At 35.0% G+C, this 23,049-nt stretch overlaps 3 protein-coding genes across 3 annotated transcripts; 2 read left to right on the top strand and 1 right to left on the bottom strand.

The window, feature by feature from the left end:
* The first annotated feature begins 209 nt into the window (after positions 1 to 209).
* Positions 210 to 7,868, top strand: LOC145562204 (UDP-N-acetylmuramoyl-L-alanyl-D-glutamate--2,6-diaminopimelate ligase MurE homolog, chloroplastic-like). Its single transcript, XM_081622403.1, has 8 exons — positions 210 to 2,145; positions 2,523 to 2,639; positions 2,832 to 3,007; positions 3,322 to 3,467; positions 3,588 to 3,782; positions 4,612 to 5,644; positions 5,816 to 5,893; positions 6,246 to 7,868. Exons 1-5 carry the CDS (start codon positions 261 to 263, stop codon positions 3,604 to 3,606), a joined length of 2,343 nt encoding a protein of 780 aa, XP_081478529.1. The 5' UTR covers positions 210 to 260; the 3' UTR covers positions 3,607 to 3,782; positions 4,612 to 5,644; positions 5,816 to 5,893; positions 6,246 to 7,868.
* A 912-nt stretch (positions 7,869 to 8,780) lies between these two features.
* Positions 8,781 to 16,264, top strand: LOC145562205 (signal peptide peptidase-like 2). The gene is made up of 14 exons (XM_081622404.1): positions 8,781 to 9,093; positions 9,642 to 9,800; positions 9,881 to 9,992; positions 11,828 to 11,947; positions 12,078 to 12,229; positions 12,396 to 12,569; positions 13,221 to 13,255; positions 13,679 to 13,835; positions 13,952 to 14,005; positions 14,232 to 14,324; positions 14,415 to 14,557; positions 15,258 to 15,328; positions 15,494 to 15,577; positions 15,903 to 16,264. The coding sequence occupies exons 1-14, from the start codon at positions 8,965 to 8,967 to the stop codon at positions 16,025 to 16,027; spliced, it is 1,608 nt and encodes a 535-aa protein (XP_081478530.1). The 5' UTR covers positions 8,781 to 8,964; the 3' UTR covers positions 16,028 to 16,264.
* A 600-nt stretch (positions 16,265 to 16,864) lies between these two features.
* On the bottom strand, positions 16,865 to 18,688 carry LOC145564771 (putative polyol transporter 3). The gene is made up of 3 exons (XM_081624976.1): positions 18,586 to 18,688; positions 17,301 to 18,261; positions 16,865 to 17,225 (listed from the first exon to the last, which is right to left on the bottom strand). Exons 1-3 carry the CDS (start codon positions 18,686 to 18,688, stop codon positions 16,865 to 16,867), a joined length of 1,425 nt encoding a protein of 474 aa, XP_081481102.1.
* Positions 18,689 to 23,049: the final 4,361 nt, after the last annotated feature.

Below are 23,049 nucleotides of genomic sequence, written 5' to 3'. Positions count from 1 at the left end.
AATTATGATAATTTTGAAAACTGACAACAGAAAAGTGAAAATACCTTTTTCTTGTTTTCTGTATTTTGTTTTTGATTTTTAAAAAAACAGAAAAATGAAAATAAAAAATGATGTCAAACAAGTCTTTAGATTTTTGTGATTTTTATGAGAGCAAAAATTAAGGGTTTTGGGTTTTAGAATTAAGAAGCAACTCTCTGAAAAATCAATGTTTTAGTTACTTTGTACCTTATCTTCCACTGAACTTTCTGGGTTTCCCTCCAATGTTTCTTCAAGCTTTTCTCACTCCTCCTTCAATTCTCTCTCCTCTTTCTCTCTCTTCACCCACCATTTCTTCTTCTTCTCCCAATTTCGCAAAACCCCTTTTCTTCCGCCCTTCAATCTCTCTCCTCCGCCGTAAACCCATCTTCGCCGCCGGACCCGGACCCGGAAATTCATACCCGGACCCGGCTTCCGATGACCCACCTGAAGCACCCGAAGATACCGCTCATGGTGTCTCCAAATTCAGTCAAATTCAACGCCAAGCTGCCCGAGCTCGGAAGTTAGAAGAGGAGGATTTCGAGAAGAATCGTTCTGTTTTTCTCGACGCCATTAAAGATGTTGAGGATGCTCCTGAGAATGAGGAGTATTCTGCTGGAAACAGCGGTTCTGGGGATGATTTGTTTGGCGAAATCGATAAGGCGATTGCCCAGAAGAGGAAGGAGTTTGTGAAGAAAGGGCTGTTGGAACCTAATCCACCTAAGAAGAAACAAGTTGAAGAAGAGGTTGTAGATGATGAATTGGAGGAAGAAGAGGTTGTTGATTTGGAGGAGATTGATGAATTGCAAGGATTAAGGGTTGTCGACGAAGGCGAAAAGGAAGGAGAGTTTAATGATGAAGATGATGTTGAGGTAAGTGAATTGGGTAAGAATGGTTCTAGTTTGTTTGATTCTTCATTTGATGTTGATGGTTTTAGTAATAATGGTAAGGTTAATATTGTGGAACCTAGGTTTAAAATGACATTAGCTGAACTTTTAGATGAGTGTAAGGTAGTGCCTATTTCTGTTTATGGAAATCTAGAGGTTGAAATTACGGGGATCGAGCACGATTCGAGGTTGGTTAATGCCGGGGATTTGTATGTGTGTTGTGTTGGAAGTGATACTGAGGTTGATGGACATTTGTGTTTGAGTGAGGCTGATAAAAGGGGTGCTGTTGCTGTTGTTGCTAGCAAGGAGATTGATATTGAGGAGAGTTTTGGTTGTAAGGCATTGGTGATTGTGGAGGATACTGATGCTGCTCTTCCTGCATTAGCTGCAGCGTTTTTTAGGTGCCCGACTAAGCATATGTCGGTGATAGGGATCACGGGTACTCATGAGAAAACCGCGACTGCTTTTTTGATAAAGACTATGTATGAAGCCATGGGATTGAGAACTGGGATGATGAGCTCGGTTGCGTATTATGTACATGGTGATAACAAGTTGGAGTCCCCAGAAGCAAACCCAGATGCTATTTTGGTGCAGAAGTTGATGGCGAAGATGCTTCACAATGGGACTGAAGCAGTTGTGATGGAGTCCTCATCTAATGAGCTGGCTCGTGGTCGTTGTGAGGAGGTTGATTTTGATATTGCGGTTTTCACTAATTTGTCAAGGGACCATTCGGATTTTCAAGGGACGGAAGAAGAATATAGGCTTGCTCAGGCTAAATTGTTTTCTAGGATGGTTGATCCAGACAGACACAGGAAGATTGTCAATGTTGATGACCCAAATGCATCGTTCTTTATTGCACAAGGGAACCCAAATGTCCCTGTTATAACGTTTTCCATTGATAATAAGGATGCGGACATTCATCCTTTGAAATTTGAACTCTCTCTGTTTGAGACCACTGTTTTGGTTAATACTCCTCAGGGTATTTTGGAGATATCATCAGGATTGCTTGGGAGGCATAACATCTATAGTATCCTTGCAGCAGTTACTGTAGGGATTGCAGTTGGGGCCCCATTGGAAGACATTGTGAGGGGCATTGAAGAAGTTGACGCAGTTCCTGGGAGATGTGAGGTGATAGATGAAGAACAGGCGTTTGGGGTGATTGTGGATCATGCCTGTACTCCACCTGCCTTGTCTAGACTTCTGGATTCGGTTAGGGAGCTCAAACCAAGGAGGATAATTACTGGTAAGGTTCTTTTCTTTCCGTTACTCTAATTATATATCCAGTCACACTAGGGATGTCACCTTGTTGCTTGATAAGCTGACATTAATAGCATGCTCCGTGCCATCATGGCTAAAGGTGAAGAAGCATAAATCATTCATTTCTGGCATCTTTTTGCTCCTATGTTGTAGTCTCACTCTCCCATATCCCTGAAAAGGAGATAAGGAACATATCAACCTGCGGGGATCTTAATATTTTCTAGTGTCTGGCTCAATTTCACTTGTGATTTTCAGATGGATTTTTATATTGTTATATATGTATATGCTCATTTATTTTGCATGAAGTTTTTATTGTGAACTATTTTTTCATCTTCTGACTCGCATCTATTTGTGTATGAGCAGTTATTGGCTCTTGTGGTGAGAATGAAAGGGGAAAGAGACCCTTGCTGACTAAGATAGCAACTGATAAAAGTGATGTGACTATGCTGACATCAGACAACCCAGGAAGCGAAGATCCATGTGAGTATTTGGTAGACCTAATTGTTTAACATGATAAAGAGAAAATATTATTCTAAGCAGATCTTTTCCTATCAAAATAGCTAGATGAAACATGCTATAATTCTCAGTCCTGTACTGACTGATTGTGTAGAGAGCACCGTGTTTCATAGTGATGTATCTAACATTAATGTGCACGCGTTTTCCGTTGGTTAGTGGATATATTGGATGACATGTTGGTCGGAGTTGGATGGACAATGCAAGATTACTTGAAACATGGGGAGAATGATTATTATCCTCCTCTTCCAAATGGTCACAGGCTCTTCTTGCATGACATTAGGCGTGTAGCTGTACGTTGTGCAGTTGCGATGGGGGAGGAAGGTGATATGGTGGTAAGTTTCAGGAATCTATGATTTTTTTCTCTTTTCTCATCTGAAAGTTGATATCTCTGATCTAGGTTTAGTTATAGTAATATTGTGTCTAAGTTATTGAGAATTGAGATGGCTTCTCTGTATAAATATGCTCCTGCCGTTGCCACAATTTTAGAAATATTGTTCATATGTGCTCTGAATCAAAGACGGGATTGTCCAATATAGTTGATTACCAGGGAGTTTTTGTGGTCGGATTTTTCTTTTGTAGGCATGATCTTTTTTTTTTTTTTTTGTTCTTCTGTAACTTCTCCAAGTAATTGGTTGTGCTGTTGCAGGTAGTTGCTGGCAAGGGCCATGAAGCATATCAAATTGAAGGTGACAAAAAGGAATTCTTCGATGATAGGGAGGAGTGCAGGGAAGCACTACAGTACGTTGATGAGCTTCATCAAGCTGGAATAGACACAAGCGAATTTCCATGGCGGTATGGTTTTCATTGTTTATATTTTTTCCCCTACCCTATAATATAAAAATTTACTGTCTTAATACTGGCACTTAGTATGCCAAAGACAATGATCTGACTCTCTCTATCCATCTATTGCAGGTTACCTGAGAGCCATTAATTAACTATTGTGATACAAAATCCGGTAGAGAAATATCAGACTTCTTTTTGGGTTTGTTGATGGTGCTTGGAAGAGAGCTTCCCTTGGATCAATTGTTAACACTGTCAATGATCAATTTCCTCATCACTATCAGATGTTTTTGGAGCTAATCAAACCCTAGTGTGGATCTACATAGGGTATGTTCTTTATACATTATATAGTTGAATTTCCAGCTCCCCCCATCAATTATGTCCTAGGTTATCTTTTGATCCATTATATTTGATCAACTAAAAGGTGGCTGGAAGCTTCTTTTCTATACTATATTAACTCTATTGTATTATATATCCATGGCTTTCCCTCAAATGAAAACTTACATCTCTGATATTGGTTATGTGGAGAAAAATCCTTATCTGAGGGGATAGCAATCAGACTTTTACTTCTTTTCTTTTATAATTGGAATGGGATCAGAATTGCTGATAGGGAATGAAAACTTTGAAGGTCAAGGAACAAATGACAATAGTTTCTTTTTTTGTGATTAGTGGTTCGTACTCTATGTTAGTCACTTGATCTAACTGAAATTAGTTTCTCTATTGGAGAATTGAGGGCTGTGGATATGGATTGTAGAGGGCACTACAATAAAATGAGTAGTAAGTCATGGATTGTGCACAGACTCTTGTGTCTTAATGTTAAAAGACTTTTTAGTCCATGCACAGGTACTAAGTGTTTATTTATTAAGAACAGAGTCAACAGAATACTGATTATTTTTTTTAATTTTTTTTGGCATGCATTGAAAGAAAAGCAAAAGATGAAAATCAAAACATTAGCCTTTTACGTGAGCCCAGTTTATTCATAGTAAAAAGAGGGGCATATGTAGTTGTGTATTGTAACTAAATGGAACTTGTATGCAGTGCTTGTATGATGTTGGAGTCTTGGAGATCATATGATATTTAGCTCAACAGTTTCCCTTATTTGCAATTATCCTCTTTTTAAACTTATGCCCTTATTTTCACTTTCATCCATATGCAGGACGCAGGATTTTGTGTATACCTGAGACTACTGTGATGCACTCTGCCCAACAGTAACTGTAAGGCATTTTGCCCTCTAATACTTAGGCAGCGATATGGAAACACCAATTTTGAAACTGGATGACTATATAGGTGTCTGTAGTTTGTACAAAGCACAGATTGTAATTTTTGCCTTCCTTTGCTGTTAGTTATCTGCTGTATTCCCGAATATCTCAAAATCAAATATGTGATCAAATGCCTGATTTAGTTGCTCCGAACTTCACATTTGCCTTTTCCTTTGTTACTATAATAGTAGCTCTTGCAGTTAATATGAGATATGATAGCTGTTGCGATAATAGATCAAATAAAGAAAGTCAATCAATCACATTATCAGTCAGGCCAATGAGTTCATAGTCAGAAACTAATCATCTGTTGGCAAAAATGACCAAATTTTAAATTTGTGGTGACAGATGACTGCTTTGATTGTCTGATCTATATGTTGCAGGATATATACTTTCATAAAGTTAGTGCATTGAAGTGTCAAGATTCCTGGTTGAACCTCCTGTCCACCCATTTATATCATCTGGTTCAAGATAGTATCAGATTCAAATCTTTATGATCAGAGTTAATTATGAAGATTATGAATGAAAACTTGATATTTTCTTCATTATCATATAATAAATGTCTGGAAAAAAAATATGAATGAGCTGTTTTTATTGTACACACAATTTGTCTTTTTAACATGTATTGCTTGATTACAAATCAAGCAGTTATTTTGATTCCTTATTGTTATTGTTTCTTCTTTTGTTTCAAAATTCCAATCGCTCATTTATTTTCTTCCATTTATTAATTTTAAAGCTACAAGCCTCTTAAAGTTCAAATAAGCATTATCTAAATGGTAATTATTTCCAGTAACCATAAATGGCTGTAATCCTGTCCTTCCTTATGTGTGGAGGTTACATGAAGAATAAGATAAAATGCAGGAAGAAAGACAGACTTGTCCAGTTACTGGTGAGGAATGTCTTGCATTGGATTGTTTCATCAACTGTGTACTGGTAAGTAAAGCAATATACACCACCACATATTTTATTGTGTTTCTGTATCGTCTTTTCCTCTCTGTGATATCAGACTCAGGTTTTCTAACAATCATTCATGTGTTTAAGTGTATTAAGATGCACAATCACCATTGATCTAGGTCATGATTCATGTATGGTTGTTTGCAACAGCTCTGTATCCAAGGTCAGAATAAGCTCTCCAGCCCACAAGCTTTTGGCGTGAATTGAAGCTTTTATACTACTTTTGAGGTATCTTTGTCAATTATGGCTCTCTAAGTAAAAATACTGAGTCCATGGAACTTAAGTATGATATGATTTGAATATGTGCAACATATAGTCACAGATCTTTGGTAAATATAAATTCATGATTCCTTACTCTGTTCTCCCATCTGTTGGGTGTAGCTGTGTAGTGATATAACAAGGGAATTGTTTTCAATTTTCGAATTTAGTACTTTCCATCAAAAATATCTTCTCTTCTGTTAAGTTTTTACAGATGTAAATATATGTTGAATCTCCATGTATTGTTGTAATGCTGTGTCAAGTGAGAAGAATTCATTAGACAGAATAACCCAGTTACTAACCAGAAATCTTTGCTTATCAGGCCTCCCGTTGAAGTGAGGTAGACCAGGAAATTTTAATTTAGAATGAGTGATCAGCATCAGCGATTTCAGCACAGGTGGAATTTCAGGAGGACTGAAAATGATTTTGATTCAAGTGATGATGATCACTCGAGACCCAGTTCTCCTAGGGAGCCGAATCTTACGAAGCATAAGTTGTTCACTAGTCAATTTTCTGAGGAAAATGCCCTGAAAACCATGCATAACCCTACATCAATTCCTAGTGGAGAAAATGAAAATCACTTGAATTTTGAAGAACCTAACAGAAAGCCGAACCAGTCTGGCAAGACGCGTGAGAGAAAGGCTAGATCAAAGAAAACTAAGAGAACTACCTTCAACCACGAGCCTTCAGATGCTACACTGATCAATTTGAGCGGGTACATGGAATCGTTGGTTGAAAAAATAAAAACCACTAGAGTGGACTTGCTTGCATGGATGAGCAACGAATTAACGTCATCCTCTAAAGATATCATTTCCTCTAAGCCTAGTGGGCCAAAGAAAGGCCAAAAACAAAACACGAAGAGAAGCAAAACTCCGAGAAATAACCCTAACAAGGGTAGGAGAAAACCAGGAACAAGTACGCAAAATAAAACCAATGAGGAAGTTGTGGTGCCACCAAAGGAGGGAGAAAGTGTTATCGTTGATGCTAAGTCTGTTGAAAAGACTGAAGCAAAATCTGTTGAAAAAACTGAAGCTAAACCTGCTGAAAAGACTCAGAAACAAAAGGGAAAGACTTCAAGGTCGTCTACCAAGAAGCGAAAAACTGATGGCACTGAAGCTGTTGAACAGACTGATAAAACTATTACAGCTGCCGCTGATATTTGTGTGGCGTTGCCTTCTGTTCTGCCTCAAAATCAAGTTGCAAACAGTGAGAGAATTCCGTTAGAAGCTGGGAATGGTAGAGATGCTGTGAACAGAAATGTGTTGAATCCGGGAGTCAATTTGAGCTCTCAATATCTAAATTATGATCCAAGAGCCCAGCAGAAAGATGGAATCTTCGCTCAAAGTGGTCTGAGGAACATGAGCGATTTTGGACAGAACTCATCCCCAACTATGGGTAACGGGAATGGAAACGGGGTTCCTTTTCCCCTTGCTCCTCAAGGGTCGAATTGTGGTATCGGGTTTCCAAATGTCCCTAACCAATTCGGGCAACAATATCTCAGTCAGAGCAATAGGATGTCAGGAATGTTTGGGGAGCCTTCTTTATTTTCTAATGGAAATCATGCTTATATGGAAAATTATGGTGTTCTGAATCAGCCTCTGAGATTTAATGTTCAGCAAAGCAGAGTCATGGCATTACAGTGTCCAGATATTAAAAGGGGAGCATTCAACCAGGGTAATGTAACTAATCAATAAATCTTCCATAAGGGGAGCATTCAGCAATAGAAATGCATACCAGTGAACTGTACACCCTTTGGTTTAAAGGGAGATGTTTAATAAAGTGTGTTTTTTTATAGAAAAATTAAAAAAGGTAACACCTCGTGACAATGTTATCATCCTTTTTTGCGGAAACATTTAATCTTTATGTAACACTTGCTGCAATGAGGGAACCTTGAGTTGCACCAGGCTTTGCCTATATTTTGCATTGATGATTATTTTCTTTTGAAGTTCTTGGATCAATAATATAATTACATGCTCATAAGTCCCTAAATCAAGGAGATTTGTATAGAATAATGATATTACATACAACAATTTTAACTAGATTAGTTGGTTAAGATTTGGGTGGTAATCAAGACATGAGATCGAATCATATATATATTATTGTTTCTTATGACTTTCACTACCAAAAAGAAAAAAAAAAAAAGTTTTATTCCACCAATCGCAAAATCTCGTATTAATGTCTTTATTGTTTCTAACTTATCCTTCGTATATAGTTACGGAGTATATAGCAATTTGAAGTTCTGTCCCCTTCCTTTTCTGTTTGAGGATGAGGTCCTGCCAATTATCAATTTGATACAGAACGTTATAATTTAATGCTTGCAAGATAAATACGGGTAACATGATGCTCTGTAACTAGCATATCTTGTCTGTTGTCTCCCATAATGTTTTTAAAATATTGTATTGCTTTTTTTTTTTTTAAAAAAAAAATAAAACCTCTTAAACATCCCATACCCCATATAAACAAAATACAATTAATTAAAAAATACTAATTTAATTCATTTACCTACTTAAAGCCTCTGTGAGCATATTTTTAGCTCAAAATTGGAGAAATTACTGTCACAAATTTGATATGACACAAATCTAAAACTACTTAGTAATACGAAGAATAAAAGTAACAACTTTGTCTTAAGGAACATTTTTGTTAAAAAATAAAAAAAATAGTGTCATATCAAACTAGAATCTGTACGAGTGTACACGTAAATTATCACTCCTCAATTAGTCTTGAAGCTAACTATACAGATTACTGATTATTTTATAAACCAATGTTTTGCAAAAGGGAATTAAAGGTAAAGTGCATAATTTCCAATTTATGCTCTATTTTCCCCATTATCAGAACTCAGAGATTTCAATTCCCAATTAAAAAAAAGGAAAGAGGATATCTTTGCTTTTGCTTCAGTTGCCAACTTGCCATTTCAAGTTTAACCCAGTAGGCCAGTACTCAGAAAGGTCACAACTGAATATTTCTTCTCTCTTCTTTCACCCCTCAAAAACTTAGAAATTCCTCAATTTCTGATGCAGAAGAAATCATAGAATTCTCAACTGATGGATCTGCAAAGATTGAGCTTGTTTTTCTCTCTTTGTTTTCTTGTAACAAGTGTTAGAGCTGGGGATATAATTCACCATGATGATAAAGCTCCACAAAAACCTGGGTGTGAGAATGATTTCATCCTGGTGAGTTTGAATTTTGCAATTTATTTTTCTACCCATTTTCTATTTATGTTATTTTTCCTCTGGGTGTCTTTAATTTTTACTAGTTTCTATTTTTTGAGTGTGTAATTAATTATCATTATAAATAGGTATTAATTATAGTTATAATATGGTGAAGAAGTGGTAGAACAATTCTGTATTTGCTTTGTTATGATAGAAGCTTATTGATTTTTTTTAAATTATAAGTTTATTGTTACATTTTAGGCTCTTTTCCCAAGGTTTATTGTTTTATACAGTATGTTTTATCATTTTAAACTTGGGAGGAATGCAATTATTTTTCCATTAGAGGAGCCGGGAAGTGATGTGGACGAGATTTGATCAAGGTCTTGTGTGTCAGGTGTCACGCCTAAGACTTTAAGCAAGTTAGTTGACGACCCAATTTTGATTCTTGATCATTTTATAGATACCTTCTTGGGGCTATAACAAGAATGATAATAATACTAGGAGTAAGTTTTAACTCTTAAGCTTGTGGCTTGTTTTTTTTACATTTGTGGTGTGCTCTCCTTGGTTAGGTGAAAGTGCAAACATGGATTGGGGAAAAAGAAGATATAGAATTCGTTGGTGTTGGTGCGAGATTTGGTACTAGGATTGTCTCGAAGGAGAAAAAAGCAAACCACTCTCGCCTTACTCTTTCAGACCCTAAAGATTGTTGCAGTCAGCCAAGAAACAAGGTTGCCATCTATATTCTATCTATGTCAAACTTGGTGATTATGCTCTTATTTTTTAGCTCATGTGGTGAGCTTTGTGTTAGCTTGCCGGAGATGTCATTATGGTACATCGAGGCCACTGCAGATTCACAACTAAAGCAAATGTTGCAGAAGCTGCTGGTGCTTCAGCAGTTCTCATTATAAATGATGCAAATGGTAATTACTTGAAGGCTTTTGTCTTTGTAACATTAGTTGTGTAAAATTTGAGTGATAAACGATTACAGGCTTTTTAAGATTTATTTTTTGATTTGCACTTTCCTTGGGTGTCATAAATCTTTAAAGCTGTTGAAGACCCTGTAATAATACACCAGTAAGCTCACTGAGGGGGAATCATAGGTGAAACTCCACGGTATTCATTTGCAGTTAGTAATTTGCTGATGCGGATTCAGATAAAGCATCATTTCATGCCTTGGAGTTGTTAAGAGTTCATCTTAGTCTCATTCATGTTTAATTTGCTATTGCCAGTACCATTGTTTGTTTATTTTACTATTAAAGGTAGATATGCAAAGTATGGGTGTTTCTGGGTACTTGGCTACTTGCATATATAATTCCAGATAACAAGCAACTTCATGAACAATGTGCCGTCTGTCTCACATTGTTTGCTAGTTTTGGAAGTTGTGACTTACAACATTGTTGGGACTTGTGGAGTACTTTGTGATGGCACCCTCTCAAAGTATCAGGGAAAGAATTTTGGCTGAAGTGTTTCTGCTTCATAGTGTCACAGTGTCACCACATTGGTTTTTAGGAGATTCTTTAGCAACTAAGACCTAGCAGTAGATAGATTTCTACCTGTTGTATACTCGTATTAATCTGCATAACATACCAAAAATCGAGGAGCTTCAAGGCGCTCTTTCAATTGAAATTATGTTGTAGAATCTTAATGATAGGGTAGCAATACATGTTTGAAAAGTATAGATGAGGAATGGCTCATATAATTGGCAAAATGTACATTTTTGGTATCTAACAATCTACCATGGTCACTTTTTTCAGCTCAGCTTAACAAACTTTCTGCTATATTCTTTTGAGATTTATGGATTTCTGAGATATTTGCTATTGTAAAAAAATGTTGGAACCTGAGTTTTGAATTACTGTTTGTGGAAAAACTAAAATCTGAATAATTTGAAAAAAAAAGTATTTGTCAATTGTTTCATAGAGACAGCAAAAAGTATAACATAAAACTGGGACAAAGGGAGTAGTAGATTTGGAGGGGATGTTAGTCACATATGCTTAGTTGTTATGACAAGCACCTCAAGACTATGGTCTTAGCATGTCCTGTAAGAATATTTGTATTCATTTTGCGCTCCTGCTAGATCTGCACTGTTACTGTATATATCTTGGTATTATTTTACAAGTGGCATAATTTCTGGCAGTTAGGCATGAATTTGAAAATAAGCAGGAGGCATTGTATTTATTGCATAGCAAGAGATTTGGACTAGGAAAGGAAAGAAGATCTGTACATTGCAGAATTGAAATTGCTTATTTATCTTATGACAACTTAGTATCAGCCTAGAAGTCATTAGCTGTAATACGTGTCTCATTGTAAATGACTTTAGTTACTTCTCATTAATAAAATTAAGGAAGTAATAATGATGTATATAGTGCAGTACATGCCCCATAAGGACACTAGTTTTTAAAGACATGAAAGTGTGACACCATGCATCTTGAACAGGTTCAGAACACCACCATTTACGTTAGTCAAGCCACTTCCAGTTTATATTTTGTATTTCAAAAGAGGCTTAAGAAAATTATAACATTTTCACTTGACTCCACTGACTTATTTTCACTGTAATATGTGCAAGACTAACTGTTGTTATTATTCACCTTGAAATTTCTATATACATACTTGCATATGTTCACACTTACAGCCACATGCCCACATGTATGTACATGTACATGTACATGTATATGCACCTTGATAAGTATAAACAAAATATGAAATTTTATTGTTCCAAATATCAAGTTAGTTGATGAGCAATTTTATTTTCTTGTAGAGCTTTACAAGATGGTCTGTGAACCGGATGAGACTGATCTTGATATCCATATCCCTACGGTTATGCTCCCTCAAGATGCTGGTATAACGTTGGAAAAGATGCTGTCAAATAGTTCTTCAGGTTAACTTTCTCAATCCAAAATTGCTCTCCCTGCATCAAATTTATCCGTGCATTGCAGTGTTTAATTAAATTAAAGACAGTCTGATCATTCTAAAGCTTGTTTTTTTTTAAAGTTGTCTCCTTTGTTCAGTATCTGTGCAGCTATACTCTCCTCGAAGACCAGTGGTGGATATTGCCGAAGTGTTTTTATGGCTTATGGCAGTTGGCACCGTTCTATGTGCATCATATTGGTCGGCTTGGAGCGCCAGAGAAGCTGTTGCTGAGCATGAAAAGCTATTGGAAGTAAGTCTGTTTTATAGCTTGTTCTCCCATTACATTATGTATTGTTGTTTTCTTGTGCATGGCTGTTTGGGTAGGCTTGCAAGTATTATAGATGTAATAGTCTTAAGGATCCTCCTTTTGATTTTGGTTGGTTGCTAACTGTTTGTTGTAAACTTATTCTCCACAGGATGCTTCAGATGAACTCTCAAATGTGAGCTATGGTGGTGTGGTGAACATCAGCACAAAATCGGCCCTACTGTTTGTTGTTGTAGCTTCAAGCTTTCTTGTTGTCCTTTACAAATTGATGTCATCTTGGCTCATTGAGCTTTTGGTGGTGCTTTTTTGCATTGGCGGTGCCGAGGTTAGATAAATTTTTTTCGTAACACTTTATCAGCATCTTCTGCTTTCCTCTGGATGAATGTTATATGAAATATGTTCTTCCTGTTATACCCAATAGAAACTAACTACCTTTTTAAGCTTTTGGCTCTAGTGCTACTGTCTTAGCAGTAGATCTGTTAAAAGATAGTTTCTGAAGTTTCTTTTCAAAAATATTAGAAGCAGACCAGCCATCTCTGTGCTCAAACTTAGATTTTGATTTGAGCAAGGTCCTCTCTGAATCGAGTAATAGAAGGAAATAAGAACATGCTGGAGTAGATTCAGCTGCTTCTCTTGCCAGTTACTTCCATTTTGGTTTGTTCATGACTTCATGAGAGTGGGATAGTAAATAACTCTATATTTGTTCTAAAAAATAGAAATATCTCAATTTCTGGGGAAACAGTAATCTAATTACTTCCTCTGTTTCCTTGAAACTGCAATTGTTCAATATTTATACTATTAACATACTAACTTTGACCATGTGTAAACTATTATCGTATAAAATGTTGATGGATTAGTCTATATGTGAATGTGAGATGAAAGGAATATTAATTTTCTAGTGATCGTCTTATATTTCATACTTTAACCTTACTTCTTAGTTTATTTTAGCCTTATTTTCTTTGTTTATGTTTTGCAGGGGTTACAAACATGCTTGGTTGCTTTACTTTCAAGGTATCTATGCCCTATTTGCTTCTAGTCCTTCAAGAGATATAATAGCTGAATGTCACCAGATAACTTTCTGAGTGTAGGAACTCTTTGACAGTTTATGTAAACAGTAACCATCTTTCCTTGCTGAATTTGCTTAGGACACGGGAAGGTTTAGTGGCAATTATCATCAAATGTTTGACTAATTTCTGATATCCACGAGTTTTACAATGTTGAGAACTGTTAATTGCATCTGCTATAGATCATTATATCTAAACTCTGAAGCTTGTGGTAATCTTGCTAATATATACCTATCTGTTATACTTTGATGCTCTACTTATATTATAATTACCGATTTGTAGTGACTTGTTAAAAAAGAAATAATATCTCACTCATATAATCTGAGTCTCGTCTTACCACTTAAACTGCACTAACACTTCTAAATTGCAGGTGGTTCAATTTGTTCGCACGCTCATATGTGAAAGTACCTCTTCTTGGAGCTGTTTCATACCTTACTTTAGCTGTTTCACCATTCTGCATCACATTTGCAGTCCTTTGGGGAGTTTATCGAGATCTTCATTTTGCCTGGATTGGTCAAGATGTGCTTGTAAGGATAAAATATTATCAAATATATTGTACAGTATATAAATGTGCTAGACATTCTTCTGCCATTTGTAATTATAATACTAATAATCACATGCGTATCCTTTTATGATGATTCAGGGAATTGCTTTGATAATTACTGTCATTCAAATTGTTCGGATTCCAAATCTCAAGGTAATGAGTCAATTGTTTGGAATCATAAGCAGTTATTTATCAGTTTTGTTAATTATAATCTGATAGCACTTTGCTTGAATGCTAGTTGCACATTATCTTTGGTAGTAGTCTGATTTGCTTACTTGAAGTGCTTTGATTATTATGATCAATTGGTTTGTTAGTGATATTGATTTTTTTTGGTGAGATTCATGATTGTATATATCTTACTTTTTGTTATGTGAATCAGGTGGGAACAGTTCTTCTCTCTTGTGCCTTCTTGTATGACATATTTTGGGTCTTCATCTCAAAGAAGTTATTCCATGAAAGTGTTATGATTGTGGTAAGTTAGCCATATCAACCACTTGCTTTGCTAAATGATTTATTGTAATGCTATGTTCGTTTGTAACAATGAATTCCTTTCTTTTTATAGGTAGCCCGTGGTGATAAAAGTGGGGAGGATGGTATTCCTATGTTGCTTAAGATTCCACGCATGTTTGACCCATGGGGTGGCTATAGCATCATTGGTTTTGGTGACATCCTTTTGCCAGGATTACTAATAGCGTTTTCTCTCAGGTAGGAATAATCTTATAATTTTATTAAGCTCTTGACATGTCTTGACCCATCCCACCCCCTCCCCTAATTTCTTTTGCAATAGGTAAATAACTCGGTAAGCAGGGGTCTGCTTAAAGCAATTAGTCCAGGCAAGGCATAAGAAAGAAAGAGCCAAGGCCCCCTCACAGCTTTAAGAAAACCAACCCCCCTCCCCCTCCCCCCCCCCCCCCCCCCCCCCCCCCAAAAAAAAAAAAAAAAAGAAAAAAAAAAAAACACATATGTGCTACGGATGAGAATAGATCCCCAAACTCAGTGTTCGACTTTAATTATTACATATCCCCACAATTATTATCCCCTTGGAAGTGGATTGATTTGTACATATTTTATTGATTTGTCACGAGTAATTCATGTTACGAAGTTATAAGTTATAACCAGCTATTATATTGGCATTAGAAATTGTTCTATACACCCGGGTGTACCGTACACTCATGACTATTTACTCTCATTTTGATGATTGTTTTTCATTTAGTCATCAAATGAAGAGCAAAAACTAACCTTGGGTTAGTTGGGTGTACAGTACACCCGGGTGTATATAACAATCTCTCGTAGACCTGAATTTGTGGAAAACATGATTTTTTCCCCTTGTGACCTTTGGGAGGAGGGGGAGGGGCGATAGTTGCTGTTGTAAAAATGATGTTATATGTTCATGTATGTTTGACAGGTATGATTGGTTGGCAAAGAAGAGTCTTCGAGCTGGGTACTTCTTGTGGACTATGATCGCCTACGGATTAGGTAAACAAAGTTGTTCCTAATTATTCTTTCATCTTTCTATTTTGTGGTAGTTGAAGCAGGGTGCGTAAGTTCAGCTCCACATTGTTTATGTGACAATTTTATTTGCATCTGGAAGCTCCCCAAGTTGCTGACTATCTTAATCAGAATTTTGAATGTAATTGGCAGGTCTTCTCATTACTTATGTCGCTCTAAATTTAATGGACGGACATGGCCAACCTGCTTTGCTTTACATTGTCCCTTTTACTTTAGGTATGTTTTCTGATGCACCTTAGGGCTTTCTACTTCCTAAAACGTTACGCAATTCAGGATGGCAATTAGTGCTTCAAACAATTCCATATTCTTAATTTATACGCGGTCCAAAAGTGAGTTAACCTGATGCTATAACCTACATAAGCCTTGTGTGTGATGCTCTCACCGATATATATGTATGGCAGATCAAATTGATGTTGTTTTACCCTTGTAATTGTAAAGAGGTCATTACAGTACATAAACTCTGTACATATGATGATATAAACCATCTTCATTGATGCATCTAGGAGTTCGTTTAATCAAAATTGACTTGTGTGAATGCCAGGAACATTATTGATGCTGGGTAAAAAAAGAGGCACTCTCAAGGTTTTATGGACGAGAGGGGAGCCCGAAAGACCTTGCTCTCATATGCATCTGCATATGTCTGAGGAATCGAATCAAGAAAAGTAGATCCTCAGTCTGAAATTAATGTATAATTACATAGTAATTAGGTGTTGTACTAATTCAACTTCAAGGCTTCAATTTTCTATTGCCTGGAAGCAGGAAAGAATGTAATACATGTCGAATTTGCCAAACTAGTTTATATTGTATATTTTCATACTGAGCTCTTGAGCTGGGAGTAAGACCCTCTTATTATATGAGTAAGGCCTTGTTCTCATCAGATTATTTTCAGTTCAGTTTAGTTCACTTCAGTTCAGCTCCTAATTTTCTTCTCTCATAAAATATTCATTTCAGTTCAGCTCAGCTCAGCTCTAATAAGTTCAGTTCAGTTCAGTCAATGAGAACAGGCCCTAATAGAAATGAATTGGTCCTATCAAATCGCGCACTTTTGTCCAATTTTGTACCTTTGTGGTTTTGAGTATTTGTTTAGAGCCAGGTCAATCTCTAAGATTAACAATACAGTTTATACATTGATTTTTTGTACCACTTTATTATTTCACTTTTATTATTTAAAAGGTAAAAGAAAAATAATACATTGTGAGATGAGATATATTTTTAGATTTATCTCAAAGATCAATTTGAATTTTCCCTTTGTTTAAGTGATTGAAAAGGAATGCCAATAAATAGAGTATATGACCAACTCAAGTAATCCTTTGTCACTCAACTCGGTTGATTTGTTTGCCACTTGAAACTTGAAAAAAAGATGCTGTATCAATAATATTCTAACATTCAACAAATTACAAATTACAAATTACATTTCCCTCCTATTGTATCCCTAATTCCTATGATCCATCACTTTTTGTTCGTTAATTCAACAAAATGATCCTCATTTATTGCTTGAGTTTTCTAGCTAAACATCATCTCAATTTCTTCCAAAGATTTTCCCTTTGTCTCAGGCAAAAAGAAGTAGAAAAACAACCAAGCCATTATTGCAAGCCCACCAAACAAGAAGAAAGTCCCACCAATTGTAATTGCCTTATACATGGAAATGAAACTCATTGATACAGCAGCATTCATAGATCTATTCACAGCCACAGCAAGTCCTGCGCCGATGGCTCGAAACTTAAGGGGAAATATCTCAGATGTGTAAACCCAAGTGATGGGTGATATCCCAATTGAGAAAAAGGCCATATAAATGTATGTGGCACATATAGATAGAGCTAGAGCCCATGATGCATGGTTTTTCGAGTTTGCAACAATAGGTAGCCTACAGAATTTTTCATGTATCGACAACATTGCTAATGTGGTGTTACCATGAGGGTAACAGCTGGTAAAAGTTAGCCCGACCCCAAGTGCTATAAGGGCGGCTATCACCCCAGCTGTGCTTGTCAATAGCAATGGTCGTCGACCAACTTTGTCTAATAAAAAAGTGGCTACTAAAATGAAAAGGGTCTTGACCACCCCTAGGCCAACATTTGCTAGCAAGAGCTTGTTCTTGCTAGTGATCCCGACCGCCTTAAAGATCCTAGGGCTATATAGTATAACAGCTTCTACGCCGGTTGCGTGTTCGAAGAAATGAATACCTATGGCAGCAAATAAGGTCCAACGAACCGCTAAGGTGGGCTTAAAGAGGAGCTCCTTCCATAAGGAAAACTTGGTTTGGGACTTTTTATCTAGCAATTTTGTAGACTCTACGGTTGTTATTATATCTTCAAGCCTAGTCTCGGCCTCATGTTTCGAGTTAGACACCAACATGAGGACTCTTTTAGCGTCATCTACGCGCCCTTTCATGACGAGCCACCGTGGAGACTCAGGCATTTTAAGGACCCCAAAGATCAAACCAAGAGACGGTATGGCTGCCACGCCGAGCATTAGCCTCCAACCTAACTTCAACGTTAGTTTTCCAAACAAGTAATTTGAGACATATCCTAATAAAATGCCAAGACTAATGCAAAACTCGGGTAATGATGATAGTTTTCCTCTATGTGTAGGTGAAGAAATCTCGGCTGTATAGATTGGCGCGATCATAAGGGCAAAGCCTACGCCGAATCCAGCAATGCACCTTCCGGTCATTAAGACCGCGTAGTTAGTGCCATAACCCATCAAGATAGAGCCTAACAAGAAGAGGGTGGATGCTACGACGATTGTGTAGCGTCGACCGATGTAGTCGGAAGTCCTCCCGGCTATTAGAGAGCCAACCAATGCACACAAGTTAAGTATCCCTGCTAGTACTTCTATTTGTGTGTCATTGATTTTGAGGTCTTCTTTGATGAAAATCATTGCTCCACTCATAACTCCAGTATCTGAGGGGGGTAAAAAAAAAATCAAAAGAGTTAAATTAAATTTATTAAATGCAACTGAAATATTTTCTCTTATTCTCGATCAATACATGCATCATTTTGACTTTTACACTTGTCATGTACATGCACGATTATTTTTAAACGCAAATAAGTAAATATATATGCATAATTAGATATTCAATAAAAATGAAATACAAGTATGCAAGTTATTATAAGTGACCGATACGAGTACTTAAATGTGCTAAATAATCAACTCAATGGCTTAAATGCTAGCTACGTATGAGTATATATGTTTACACAATATCGCGAAAGTGTTAGAGGAGTTACCATAGCCAAATATGATAGATATTGTAGAGGCAAGGATAGCAGCAGCACAAGCAAATTTGTTAAGATGCTTATGTTGTTCTCCTTCAGCAACAGCTTCTTCCATTGTAGATAATTTACTCTCACAACTTGTATAGTATGTTCTCTTTTAATTGATTAATCAGCTTCGATCATCATATATATAAGGAAATAAAGTATGTGCTAAGTTTAAGTTAAAAGTGTGTTAAATAGTCTGGCTTCTTCTTATGATGGATATTTATACAATAACAACGTAATCCTAATAGCCTAGAAAACAAGATATTCTAACACCTTGAACTTTCCTAATTAATAAGATATTGTTTTAATATTAATAGATAACAATTTTATTTTTTTTTTCTTTTTTAGGAATACATTAGCAGAATTATTATTCCAAATCAAGTTCCGCCATTTAAGGCTAAAGCACTTTGCGGAATAGAGTCAATACAAATAAGCTCCGAACAATTACGAGTATCCCATCTAGCTACAAGGTGGGTTACTGTATTTCCTGCTCTACGAACATGAGAAATATTAAAAACATGAAACTTGCAAGCTAATAACCGAATATCACTAAGTTATACGAGTATTATTTAATTTTCCTAAATTATTAAATATTATCATAAAATCTATATATGGAATGTATTATATTTCTAATAGTATGTTTTAGCCTTTCAAGTGGTTTAAGGGTTAGGGTTGATCAATTCATTTTAATTGGTGTAGTCAATTATTTTTTACCTCTTGACTCTGAGTTTACAAGTTTAAATCCTATTAATTACTGAGTCTCACACGTCGGAATGTGATTTTACCTTATTCTTTTCCCTCACCTTCAATCCATGACAAGTGAAATCGAGTCTACTAAAATCTTATTATGTAAATCTTACCTATCAAAATAGAATATGTTTGAGGAGCCTACTAGCTTTGTAATTAAATGTCTTTAAAGCAATTTGATTAGGCGTTTATCGGTAAACTTTGTTACATGTGGATTATGGAAATATCCTGGTAAATCCGATGAAATAAGGAAATAGGGAAATTATTTGGAACGTTGATTGATTACCAACATTAAGACGCTTAAACAAAGTTTGTCCTTTTGTTGTATTATGGGGTTATAACAAGCAAGAAAGTGTTTTGCAACTCTTATGTACCTGTAAAGTGCAAAATTTGAACTACTTACCTTTTTGACTTATTGTGAAGTTTGATTGATATCTAACACAATTAAATTTTAAGCACTTTGCCATCAACAATGTGAAAATTAATTTGCTAGAGTTTTTTCTAAATTTCGATAATTATTGTTGTTTTTACATAATTGAAGAAATTTTCATTGTTGACCAAAAAAAAAAAAAAAAAAGACACAATATGTAACAAATATACTTTGTATATATCGTATAATACTTCAATGGACAAAAAAAAAAGGTAATGTTAATTATGCGAATAATTTCAAATATAGTTTCTCCGTTTCATTAAGACAAATACGATAATGCATGATTCTAAATATAAATTTCTTCAATTATGTGAAAACAAAAATTATGAAAATTTGATGTTTGGAAAATAGACAATTAGACGAATAACTATATATATTCTATATGACTTGAGAGTAACTTATATGTAAATAATTCTTGAACTCTAGAATATGTTCACTAAAAAGAAATAGAGAAAGTACGTTAAGAAAATATGTAGATATAAAAAAACAAGGAATGAGTAAATCGAAAAAAAATTGGACATGATAGAGAAACTAAATTACTATCTCTGTTAACTTTTAGTTGCAATTTTGAAATATTTTATATCTCACAAATAATACCCAAAATTGCAACTAAAAGCTAACGAAGGTAGTAGTAGAGCAGGGAAACTCCAACATTGATTTCTAGTATGACGTGGTTGATGAAGATCTTCTTGTTTGAGATATTCTAGATATCAAATAGTTTAATTAGATGCCAAAGTATTAGGGTATTGTGATATCAAATTTCATTTACATTAATTGGGAAAACATTCTCAAGATTGTTGGTACATTCGGAAAAATCATACATGAGATAACAAGCAAGTGGGAAACCAAAATAACAATAGTCAATTGCTTATTTGCTTCTTCACTAATAGTTGCATGATGTAATACCAAGTCAAGATTACCTTGTAAAATGATTGGAATAAAGATTGCATAGCATGATACATACACGGTGTAGGCACAACACGTTACTGTGTGGTATCGAGTAGCGAACATATTACGCCTAATTAAGTCATCACTTGGTGAAGTGTCAAAACATAACAAATTAATAATAACTATCCTAAAAAGACTAAGGTTCCGTTCACTTCACCTTATTTTTGCTGAATTGAAATTATTTTTTACTGAAACAAAATTATATTTGCTGAATTTCAATTATTTTTACTGAACTTAAATTAATTTTACTGAACTAAAATTACTTTTACTGATTTTCTATTATAATTCTTCTTTAAGAAAACTGAATTTTACTGAACTGAACTTATTTTTACTTAATATTATCTTTTTAAGGTGAAGTGAACAGGGCCTAACTTGCAATAATTAGTACGAAAGTAGGGGTTGATTCTACGATAAATGTGCTTGTGACTCACACTAAGATCTCAAACACTTACTAATAGTCAACTAAGGGTCTGTTCACATTTACTGAACTGAGCTGAACTAAATTAATATAAACTGATTGGAGCTGACCTGAACTGAACTGAACATGGCTAAAATGAATATTTTATGAGAGAAGGAAATTAGGAGTTGAACTGAACTGAACTGAACTAATTGAAACTGAACTGAACTGATTAGAGCTGAACTGAACTGAATTGAAATTAAGCTGAAGTGAACAGGCCCTAAGACAATAAAGTAAATGATTTGGGACTAAAACTAATAAGAATAAGGGACTAAAATTTCACAACTAACATAATTAAATATGCAGTTTAAACTTACAATTCTGTTTATATATTAATAATATCATATTCCCATCACCTATGAAATTACCTTTTATAAATTTGTTCCACCGGTATTGATGACTGGTTGGTGGTAATAAATAAGATGGAGAAAAATGAAAATAATATGTATGAGACGAAACTTTTTTTTTTTTTATTAATACACCGTCTTTTGCAAGCAATCGAGGAATTTATTTTTTTTTTTTTTAAAAAAAAAATGGTGGGTGGGAATGTTACCACGAAAGTTAACAAAAAAAAATATGTGATCCGACAAAATTACAACTCTAATTCTCTAAGATCTTAAATACTAAATAAGAAAAATCTTCTCATTTCTTTCTAGAGTTTTTATTTCAAGCAAAAACTTCACATGAACAGAATGCAAACATCAACAACACAAATAATGGATCATATAGCTTATACATCACATGCATTTGAGCCGTGGCAGATGGAGTGTTCTTCTGAATTTTCAAAAGATTAAAAAATTGAGAATCCTTAAACAGCTCAATTGTAGTTACATCTAGTTTTAAGCTCATTTTACATTATGCGCATTTGAGTGGTAGAATATGAAGTGTTTTGAATTTAATTTGAAAAATTGAGAATCTTTAAACAATTCAAATGTAGTTACACTAGTTTAAAACTCATCAATTTTTCCCTCGACGTTGCATTATCCTTGTAAATCTTAGTCTGTGTCTTAGTAAATGTAAACTATTAGTAATACTAATAGATTATTTAAAAAATAAGTATATGAAACTACAATAATGTACTTTTATATATTGCATATGAGTCTAAGTCTAACGTACAAATTTTATTGGTTTTCTTGGTTTACGTTGCAACAACAATATCGATACATAAAAAAAAAAAAAAAAAAACTCTGTCATCAAAATACTTAATTTAAACCTCAAATTATATTATGATAAAATAGTAAAGCTTAATGTATGACACCTCGTGAAAATTTATAAATCTTTTAGAGTTTAGACTTTAAAAACTTTAAAATAAAATCAAGTAACAAATTACATGAAACTATTTACTAAATAACAAATTGAATGAGTGAATTCTCGCCAAAAATAAATAAATAAATAAATAAATTACCTGTACGCTCTTTTAATGATTTGGGGGTTTTTAATTTTGTGCATGTTGCTTGCAATTGATGTTTGTTTTGACTTTGATTATGTACATATGTGATCAAAGAATGATTTAAAAGCAAATTGCAATCGTTTTGGCTTTCATCTTGGGAAAGGGTAGGAGAAGAAAATGATTTGATCCAAGGTTTATGATAGGCTAAAGTCGTATCACCTAATCAAAAGTATTACCTAAGTCCTCTAACTAATGTAGATAGGAAATTAGAGTCGAATCCACAGGGAAACAAGTCAGTCTATTCCGAATTAATTAATATAATCTAAACTATCAAGTAACCAAATTGTTGTAGGGGAATTAAACTAAGGAGAATAAATAGGGAGAAATCAATAATAAAAAGCCTAGGATCACAGATTCACCAATAATTAATATTCCGGGATAAAACATAACAACCAATAA

The sequence above is a fragment of the Chenopodium album genome, chromosome 10 (assembly GCF_948465745.1).
Source record: "Chenopodium album chromosome 10, dcCheAlbu1.1, whole genome shotgun sequence".
Taxonomy (NCBI): Eukaryota; Viridiplantae; Streptophyta; class Magnoliopsida; order Caryophyllales; family Amaranthaceae; genus Chenopodium; species Chenopodium album.
This window is presented reverse-complemented; position numbering and strand designations above follow the sequence as displayed.

Coding starts and splice junctions, on each gene's coding strand:
- LOC145564771 (XM_081624976.1), bottom strand. CDS start 18,688: ATGGAAGAAGCTGTTGCTGAAGGAGAACAACATAAGCATCTTAACAAA. Junction 18,262..18,585: donor ATCTATCATATTTGGCTATG/GTAACTCCTCTA, acceptor TACCCCCCTCAG/ATACTGGAGTTATGAGTGGA. Junction 17,226..17,300: donor CTTATAGCACTTGGGGTCGG/GCTAACTTTTAC, acceptor AAAATTCTGTAG/GCTACCTATTGTTGCAAACT.
- LOC145562205 (XM_081622404.1), top strand. CDS start 8,965: ATGGATCTGCAAAGATTGAGCTTGTTTTTCTCTCTTTGTTTTCTTGTA. Junction 11,948..12,077: donor GCTGTCAAATAGTTCTTCAG/GTTAACTTTCTC, acceptor TCCTTTGTTCAG/TATCTGTGCAGCTATACTCT. Junction 12,230..12,395: donor AGCATGAAAAGCTATTGGAA/GTAAGTCTGTTT, acceptor TATTCTCCACAG/GATGCTTCAGATGAACTCTC.
- LOC145562204 (XM_081622403.1), top strand. CDS start 261: ATGTTTCTTCAAGCTTTTCTCACTCCTCCTTCAATTCTCTCTCCTCTT. Junction 2,146..2,522: donor ACCAAGGAGGATAATTACTG/GTAAGGTTCTTT, acceptor GTGTATGAGCAG/TTATTGGCTCTTGTGGTGAG. Junction 3,008..3,321: donor GGGAGGAAGGTGATATGGTG/GTAAGTTTCAGG, acceptor GTGCTGTTGCAG/GTAGTTGCTGGCAAGGGCCA.